Raw genomic sequence first — 9,941 nt, forward strand, 5'->3', positions numbered from 1 at the left:
CTTCTAATAAATGTAATCTCATTACCTTCTCTGTTAACACTGCCTTTAAACATTGTACAAGTCATTTCAAAGTAGTATAGCACAGCTAATAAAAAAGGAAAAAAGTAGGCTTTTGTGTGTGTGTGTGTGTGTGTGTGTGTGTGTGCGCGCGTGCGTGCGTGTCTGTCTGTCTGTGTGTGTGTGTCTGTGTAGAACTGATGAGTGATTTATAATAACAAGTTTGGATGTATCTTCTAATAAATGTAATCTCATTACCTTCTCTGTTAACACTGCCTTTAAACATTGTACAAGTCATTTCAAAGTAGTATAGCACAGCTAATAAAAACCCAGAGACATATATTGGGGTTCAAACTGAAAGATCAGAGAAGTAAAGCAGCCAACCACTAGAGAGCTCTTACCTCTACGAAATCTTCAGACTGAAGGAGAGCGAGTTCCTGTCTCATCTCACTTTATATTCCTCTCCAGTGCTGGGATTAAAGGCATGCACCACCACTGCCTGGCCTCTGTGGCTAACTAATGTGGCTGCTGCTGGGAATAAAGATGTGTGTCACCACGGTCTGGCCTGTATGGCTGACCAGTGTGGCTACTTTGCACTCTGATCTTCAGGCGAAGTTTGTTTATGAAAACACAAATGAAATGTCACTATGAAGTGTGGCACATCTGCCTCCCTCTACTCATAGAGTAAAAGTTCCATGAGGCTAGAAACTTGGTATGCTTATATGCTTCTTAATAGCAAGTTCTAGAATGCAGACTGACAAATTAGGTGCTTGACAATTAATAAATGAATAAAAGAAAGAGATGACTAATATTCATCTGGGGTCAGGTCACTGTAAGATCTACAAAAATATAATCTTTTTATATTCGATTTTTTCATTAGACAGAAGATTTACAAATCAATGATAAATGATCAAATTTCATTTCACTCAAGGAATTTAAAATGATATGGAAATAAAAGTATTTTTATTTATGTTCATGTTGGATGTCTCCAGTTCCTTGAAGAAAGGTTAGGGAAAGATAAGATCAGACATTAGAAGTATAGGAATAGGTTGTATACAGCAAATGCCAAGAAGACTGATTTCTATTCATGGTTCTTTCCTTGTCCAAGGTTTCAGTGACAGCAGATGCCAGCAGGAAACCCTCACCAGACAAACAGGATCACACGGCATCGTTGGACTCAATGCTTGGGGGTTTGGAACAGGAACTGCAAGATCTTGGGATTGCCACCGTGCCCAAGGGCCACTGTGCTTCCTGCGAAAAGCCAATTGCTGGGAAGGTAGGGTAATCCAGGATGTTGGTCCAGTCAGTCTGTGTCTGTGAGTGTCCAAGAATGGCTTTCTCTTTGTATTCTAAGATATTTTAATTTTTTGTTAACAATCACTGACTGCTTATATTATTCTGGATCCTGAGTTAAGTGATTTATTAGTATTCCTACATTTAATAGTTTAATAAATCTTTTAAGGAGATTTCATTATCATATCTTTTGCAAAAACAAGGAGGTCAAGCGCTCAGAAACATTGCTTGGAAAGATCAAAGTCTAGAAAAAAAGAAGCAAAGGGAACATTTGAGTTCAGGATGGTCTACCTTCTGAGTTTGAATTCCTAATCACTTTTATTTACTGCCATTTCTGAGATGACCTTTCACACTGCTTTCTCTCTTCAGACATTTCTGGACTTACATTTATTCATTGCAATTTCAGCTAAATGAAATTGAGATATGACTCGTTAAACAGAGATACTAACTCTGAACCATTATTACCAAATCCACAGGGCAGGGCTTTCCAATTTGATTCTGGAAGGTTGCGAGGCAAGGTGTGCAGAGACTCAGAGCTGAGAAGTAAATTCTGCTTGGCTTCTTGATTAATCAGCATGGCAGGTCCCTTTTACTATTCTTTAAGCATGGTTGCAGATGTCTTTAATGTAACCTAGGTCTTCCCAGGAGATGTTGTCTAATGAAATGCAGCATGCAGAGTGCCCTCTAGAGGTGCATTCTGCTGCACTGCCATGCCAGGCTCTGTGATATCCCTAGGTGATCCATGCTCTGGGGCAATCCTGGCACCCAGAGCACTTCATTTGCAATCACTGCAAGGAGGAGATTGGCTCCAGTCCCTTCTTTGAACGGAATGGCTTGGCCTACTGTTCCAAGGACTACCACCATCTGTTCTCTCCACGTTGTGCCTACTGTGCCGCTCCCATCGTGGATGTGAGTAACTCCCCAGCCCTGTCAGCTTTCATGTAGTATCTGATTACTCATTAAGAGCAATGGCCATGTTTTACAACTCTGGAGCCTTCTAATACCTCTCCATGTGTGCCGTTTCCAGAAAGTGCTGACAGCAATGGACCAGACATGGCACCCAGAGCACTTCTTCTGCTCTCACTGTGGAGAGGTGTTTGGTGCAGAAGGTAAGTGGGAGGCTATGACTCCAGGCTGAGAGATGGGAAGGCCAATAGCAATCTTCCTTGGGACTGCTGTCTGCTTAGTTTCTGTTCTCAGCACTGCCACTTAGAAGTCAATTTCATGCCTAGATGTTGTCTCTCTACTTTTCCCTATCATTACTACTTTTGGTTTAAATTGACATTTTTTTTTAAATTAAAGAAGTGGAAATCCATCATTTAAAAACAGATTGTGCCTCTGGAGATGGCTTGGCAGGGGAAGCCCTTGCTGCACATTTATGAAGAAGACCTGAATCTGCTTAAAAGCTAGGGCTGGTAGCACAAGTCTGTGACACCAGTGTGTTCCTTCCAAAGATGTGAGGTTTCTAAGGACAATCCTTAGAAACTTGCAGGCCAGCTAGCCTAATGCACACAGTGCAGACAGAAGAGACTGTCTCAAACATGGAAGGAAAGGACTGACACCAGAAGTTGTCGTTACCTCTACACATGAATTATGGCATATGTAACAAACATGCAAACACACATACATACCCCCTCTCCCACACACAATGTGTCACTGTTACTTACAAATATGAACCAATTTTTTCCCTTGGAATTAAAATTTAAGTTGCTTTCTTCTAGCTTAGTTTACACTATACTTACCACTAATTTACCTGATAGAACCATAAAACCCTTACCAAAATAGTCAGCTGCATCTGCTAATAAGCCTGCTCCATTTTATTTTGTTGATGATTTTGCTCTAACCTGAAATGCTTTTTTCCTGCTAAGTAGCAGTCATTTTAGTTCTTTCCCCCAAATTATCCCTGGAATCTGCTGTTACTACCTTTCTCTTTAGATCCTCTATTTCCTGGACCCCACTTCTCCTTTCTTTGAGTGTGTTTTGATCACTTCCTGCATGTATAATGGGCATGCTGATTACTGTAACTTCCCGCTCTAACCTCCCATCTACCTGATTTTACCTCCTTCTTCCTCCTGATAAGTACCCTTTCCACAGTTTTTGTTGTTGTTAATTATTATTATTATTTTTTGGTCTGATTGTTGAGACCCACTGTGTTTAACAGGTGGGAGAGTTTCAATGGTAGAGAAGTTGTCAACTTGTCAGCCGTTCCTAATTTGCCTTTCCCCACTCCCAGTGGAGAGCTCGACTTATTTCTTAGGTATGCTAGAGTACCCAGAGTCTCCACTAGATAGTTTCAAATAGTCCCTGTGTTTTGTGACGTGATGGGGCATCAGCTCATCCAATAGCTTTTCAGACTTGAGCCAGTCCTGTCTAAACTTGAGAAGTACTTTGAATTCAGGTACTGGGAGAGCTCATGCTGACGACCCCAGCAGTGAAAGTGGATATCCCTTCCAGCCTTAGATCTGTCATGTTAGCGGCCACTCTTGTACTTTATATTATAAAAACAAACAAAGCAGCAACCACCAGAAAAATCCTTATTAATACTTCATACTGTCATCTCCTTTCTTCTCATTTTCTTTGTAATTCTTTCATAATTTAAATAATTCCTTACATGTTTTTATTCTGTCACTGCCCTTGAGTTGCCTCAACATAGAATTCTATAGGAATTGTATATTAATATACAGTAGGAAATGTTTGCATTCCTAATTCTTAGGACTGTGTTCAGCTTCCATAATTGAGAAGTTTCCATTAACCCTTTATTTTCATTATGTATGCTACCCAAATTTTTATTGCATTTTTATTTTGCCTGTGAATGTGAGCGTACCATTTTATACATATGGAGGTTAGCAAACAGAGTGAGTCAGTTCTCTCCTTCTGCCTCGTGGGTCTCAATGATTGAATGTAGGTCCTCAGGCTTGGTGGTAAGTTCCTTTACCCACTGAACCATCTCACCAGCCCTGTTTTGTCTTCTATATGTGACCCATTTTAACAGTTTGCAAGGATTTATTTTCTGAATTGTCCTGACATTTTGTCCCTCTTTTATTGTTCATTTTGGTTTTGGAGCAATGGAGTGCCGTGGAGCTCGGGCTGGTTTGAGGTTTACAGTTTAGGTGATGATGTCTCCCAGTCTCTTCTCTACACCTCCCAGGAACACACATGCATGTGGATGCTAGAGGGAAACCTTAGGTATTATTCCTCAGGGCCATAACTACGTGTGTGTGAGTGAGTGAGACAAGGCCCGAAGCTTGCAGAGTAGGATTGACTCTCTTTGGAGCCCCACGCTACCAACAGTCTCCCCAGTTGTGGATTACAAATGTGTGTCACTATGCCCAGTTTTTATTTATTTGTTTGTTGTTTGCTTGCCTATTTACTTATTTGGTGGGTTCTGTCTGGGGATCTAACACAGTTCCTTGCCTTGTGTTTACAAGGCAAGCACTTCATTGACTGAGATATCATTGAAGGGATGGAAAGAATTTGAACTCAGGGCTCATTTCCGTAAGTGCCACATCACACTTTTGTTAACATATTCTAAGTACTCTTTGACTGAGATTTAATTCTCCTGTTGCTAAGTCTCCTTACCTTCTCAGTACCAACTTATACTTTACTGGGCAATAGAGTCAGACATGATAGTACTGACATAAGGCACTAACAAAGTTCTTTGTAGTGATTTGCTTGTCCATTGGAGCTTGTTCAAAGCACTTAATACATCAAAATGATACATATTTCCTGTATCAGTAGCAATAGAAATATGAAAATTAATTAGACTAAATTAATAAATAGCCATTAAATGAATACTGTCTGATGCAGAATTCTTTGCTCTAAGCTTAACAGCCATCCTCTTCATCTGAGCAGGGGTGGCTATCTACATGAGACCTTCATTGGGCTTATTGACTATAGATATTCCTTCATAGAATAAGGGGCTAACTGGCCAACTGAATGTGATTCTGCTCTAGTGTGGTACATGGTCTCATGTTTTCAAGAGGTGCTAGAGCATACAGCATATTTAACATTAGTGGAAGAAGAAACTCTGTCTGTGCTGCTGTACTAAAGTTGTTATCCATGTTCAGGGAGGCTATCTGGTGGTGTGGCTGCTTTGGGATTACCCATACTCTATAAACACAATGAACTCAATGATTCCCTAAGTTGGACTTTTGTGAAATCATACTTTGGCTTATCTTTGATGACCTATAAGGAGAGGGTGAGCAGCACTATCTAATGATAATTATGTTGTAGAAATTGTCTGGAAACAGGAAAGGGAATATTTAAAGAATAGCCATAGTTGCATACAAAAGAAAAATGCCCAACCCTTAAGGATAACTAGTTGTTCTTGAGTTGGGCTCATTCTAATCTGATGGCTCACTGGTTCATTATGATATGAAATAAACATGAAATTACACTGAAAACATATATTAATAGAGGCAATGGCAATGGAGCCATTTACTACTTAGAAGTTCCTATTGGGTTATAGTCATGTTCTTTTTCCTGACTTTCCCATAAATGGGTCCACTGTCATATGGTCAGTTCATTAATTAGATAGCATCCTGACTTTTGTTCCAGGACACAGACACATATAGAGTTTTGATAATAACAGTTAAATTATGGAACCTCCCGGGAAATTAAACTCATCTGCATTTTTCTTCAGTTCAGAGAATCCCTCTTTAAGGCTAAAGTTTCTAAATACATTGGCCCTTAGCATTTTTCCTAGGGACCTATGTCCTCAGTGCTTCCCATCTTTCTTTTTAATTGTTCATTATCTTGGCCATGCAGGTGCTCTTTGATTTCCCCTGTGGCTAAGAGACACTGGAGTGAAAACACTCTCCCATGTCTCTGTGGTAACTTTTAATTGTCAGTGTCTTTCATTCATTCTCTTGAGGTAATTGGCCCCTGAGCGAGCCTTCAGGACAGTACAGAAACTTTTCCAATTTAGGGGGTTACTATGTACAGAAACATTATAGCAATTTTGGTGGATGGATTGCTTTGATTCCCCTCCTGAGACTCACCCAAGTAGAAATGGAGGGTGTTACTCTTTTACTGTCTCACTCTGGAGACCACCGCTCTGCAGATTCCTAAATGGGGTTCATACCTAGGTTAGGTAGTATGTCTTGCAGCTTTCTTAAGAAATACCAACTTATATCTTAACATGCCACTTGGGGGCATGTTAAGAATGCAAAATTTTTAGTGCCATAAATAAAAAAATTGGGGGGGTGGGGAGAAGAGGGAAGACCTAGCAATCTGCATTTTAACAAATTTTCAGGTGAGTGAGACATGCTGGAGTGAAAAAGAATGCTGTTTTACTCCAAAAGATACCTGTGGGTATTTCTTTCCTTAAGCATTGATGATGGCAGTGTGGGGTTGACATTTACTTTCCCTGAAACAGACTCTAGAAATCTTCTCAATGGGTCAGAAGAAAAAGAGAAAAGTAAAGTAAGCTTTCTGAGTCTGTGGAGTTCAGAAGAATAACACAGGACAGATAGAAAATTGCTAGGTTGGATTCTTAGATCCCTAGGCCTTACGATTTTGACAACTTACCCATTTTTGTTTTAGAGAAAACATAATTGATTGAAGCAAGCTCCATCCAACAGTGACAAGAACGAAAGATGGAAAGAACAGCCATGGGATTTAGGTCCTACTCTGATTCCTATTACAGTTTTGTGATCTGGCTACTATGATCACAGGACCTTTCTAGAATCTTCCTGGAGTAGACAGCTTGAACAACCCACTAAACACACTTTGTTTCATACCACTAGGCTGGTGAGGCACAGGGTGGCTTCTCATGTGTATACAGTTTTAGTTAGGATATTCACACTTAGTTGACCTATCCGTTTCCATGGAAAGGTCAAGTTTTGGATACATTTAAGTTAGAGGTGGGATGTGAGTTTTCTCTCCTCCACTGACTAGTTAACTATGGATAACTTATCAAGGTTAATTACTATTTAGTGTTATCTTATTTTAAAGTATTTTAAATATTGTGTGTGGGGCGGTAATGGTAGCAAGACCAATGGTATCTAGTTTCTCTCAAAGCTAATTTTTCAGTGAGGGAAGATAGCCTATAACAATAATTTAAGATAAAGTAACTGCGATGAAGATGGATTGACAGAGAAGGGCTGGGTTGATGCCAATGAAAAGGTGACCTTTTGAGCTGAATTACAGTTGTATCAGTGGCAGGAATAAAACTTCAGGCTAAGGGAACACTTTGTATCAAGGTGTTAAGGAGAAATAGCCCCTAGTACTTAGACTGTGATCCAGGTTCAATGCTAAAAGGCACCTGCATTGTTTCCTTTTGACCATGGGGATACTAAAGTTGGGAAAAGTTACAATAATGACCTTATCTCTGCTTCTAATGTAGCTTTAAAGGACTCAAAGGCTGAAACTATGAATCTTTGATTTTATCTTTTCAGGTTTTCATGAGAAGGACAAGAAGCCATATTGCCGAAAAGATTTCTTAGCCATGTTCTCACCTAAGTGTGGTGGCTGCAACCGCCCAGTGTTGGAAAACTATCTTTCAGCAATGAACACTGTCTGGCACCCAGAGTGCTTTGTGTGTGGGGTTTGTATGCTCAATTACCTTCAGTTTTAGGGAAAATTGAATCATATTCTTCCCCGAGTGGACTAGTTGCTACATAGTGAGATAGTTTCTAGTCTAAAGTGAGGAATCCATGTTAGTTTTATTTATTTATTTAAAAAGAAAAATAGGGCTTTTGCTGGTCTGTTTTGCAATGTGTAAATCTAGCCTTTGTTTGTCAAGGACCTGAGATAAATCCTACAACTGGCAGGTAACTGTCAAGAATTTTGAAGATGAACATCTTATTTGGTGGCAGTATCTCTTGATGTGCATTTCTTTTGTCTGTGTTCACTCCATCCTCAGGACTGCTTCAGCAGTTTTTCTTCTGGCTCCTTCTTTGAACTGGATGGCCGTCCATTCTGTGAACTCCATTACCATCAACGCCGAGGGACCCTCTGCTATGGCTGCGGGCAGCCCATTACTGGTCGCTGCATCAGTGCCATGGGGCACAAGTTTCATCCTGAGCACTTTGTGTGTGCTTTCTGCTTGACACAGCTGTCAAAAGGCATCTTCCGAGAGCAGAACAACAAGACCTACTGTCAACTCTGCTTCACTAAGCTCTTTCCACAGTAGTTCCCTTTGATCCGCCATCTACTTCATGTTGCCTGAGACCAGGGCAGGGAAGAGCACACTTTGTTTCCCTGACCTTCACTCAGTGGGCTAGTAGAGTACAAAAAATGAGCAAATCAGGGAATTTCTGCATGTTACTAGACCTATAATCTTATTTTTGAAGACTTTTCTTATTATGTATTTGCATTTAGATCTAGATCATGCTATCAAGGCCCTTTGAAGGTATATTTCTCATGTGCACAATTCATTCCACCTCTGGTTTTCTGTTTCTCACCTTTTACCTCTACTGATGCCCCTCTCAGACCTTCTGTGGGCCCCAGAGTCTGGCTTTTTCTTTTCTCTCAGGAGTCATGATTCTACTCTTAAGCCCTTATAGTGCCTTCCCTCAATGTTTGCTATTTTAAGAGGAAGTGTATTTTAACTGACATCTGTGTGAATAAAGCAGCTTGTGGTTTTGGTGACTCACTGTCATATTCCTGTGATAGACAAATGTTTTGCTTCCTATATTATAGAACACCACGTCCTATTTGCAGCTAAATTTGTACCCATTCTTCTTTCCTTGCATACAGCAGTGTAAACCCTTTTTAATCAGAAAAAGCTAAAAGATGAGACCTATTGTTTCTATCTCTTCTCTTTAGTTCGGGCCTTTACCCATTTTACTTTCCAGACTGAAATCTTTGAATAATTACAAGGTAACAAGTCTTTTAGAATCTGTCTTCACTTTTTTTTTTTTATCTAAAAAGATCTGGTTTCCCATTAAATACCTTAAAAAATGCATTTCAAAAATGAAACATGAAGGATGTGTTGAGGAGTTCCCACCTGGCCCACTATTCTGTGAAATATTGAGTTCTCCAGGATGATGCTTGGACAGACACAGTTGCTTTGCCTTGTAAGATTTGGTCACGTGTTCCTCTCATGGTATGTGGTGCCTGTTCAATGTGTGTTCCTGTGTTTATTACTTATATGGGGAGGAAAAGTTTATTTTCTAGCTCTTATAAACAAAACTACAGCGAGTCATCCTAACTAGACTAGCATAGGTCACATTTCTATTAGTGACTATGAATTTATCTAAATTGTTGGGGGAATGGATTGTGCAGTTTGGCATGAGAGAAGCTGGAATCATTCACAGAATAGAGGCCAGGTGGATTAAGAGTTATAAAGCATACAGACTTTATGACGGTTGTGGGAACACTCAAAAACCTGGGTGCTATGGCTTAGTCTCAAACTTATATTTTCAAAGTGAACATTTCCTTTCAGATGCCAATGGATCCGAGTCTCAGATGGTTCTCCTCGTGGTGAGCACTCTCACTTCTAAATGACCAAAGGGGAATCTATCTACCTCATAATTTCCTCAAAAAGGATTCTTACCTGAAATACAATCTAATCTCTTAATCTCTTCATTATCCTACTGTTAAATTGATTTACTAGAAATTTTTTTCTTACTTCATTAAATACACATTCCAGAAAAACAAAACAAAACAAAAAACAAAAACAAAAAACCACAAAGTGAACACTTTAA

At 39.7% G+C, this 9,941-nt stretch overlaps 1 protein-coding gene across 2 annotated transcripts in view; it reads left to right on the forward strand.

Annotated features, from left to right (window-relative positions):
* Window positions 1-8,883, forward strand: part of Lpxn (leupaxin) — a 38,998-nt gene extending 30,115 nt beyond the window's left edge. For both annotated transcript variants that reach the window (XM_026781727.1, XM_026781726.1), the window contains exons 5-9: window positions 1,106-1,273; window positions 2,026-2,199; window positions 2,318-2,399; window positions 7,689-7,837; window positions 8,156-8,883. In XM_026781727.1, the coding sequence (XP_026637528.1) occupies window positions 1,106-1,273; window positions 2,026-2,199; window positions 2,318-2,399; window positions 7,689-7,837; window positions 8,156-8,425 (843 nt within the window). In that variant the 3' untranslated portion in view covers window positions 8,426-8,883. The remainder of the gene's footprint in view (window positions 1-1,105; window positions 1,274-2,025; window positions 2,200-2,317; window positions 2,400-7,688; window positions 7,838-8,155) is intronic.
* Window positions 8,884-9,941: the final 1,058 nt, after the last annotated feature.

The sequence above is a fragment of the Microtus ochrogaster genome, chromosome 8 (assembly GCF_000317375.1).
Source record: "Microtus ochrogaster isolate Prairie Vole_2 chromosome 8, MicOch1.0, whole genome shotgun sequence".
Lineage (NCBI taxonomy): Eukaryota > Metazoa > Chordata > Mammalia > Rodentia > Cricetidae > Microtus > Microtus ochrogaster.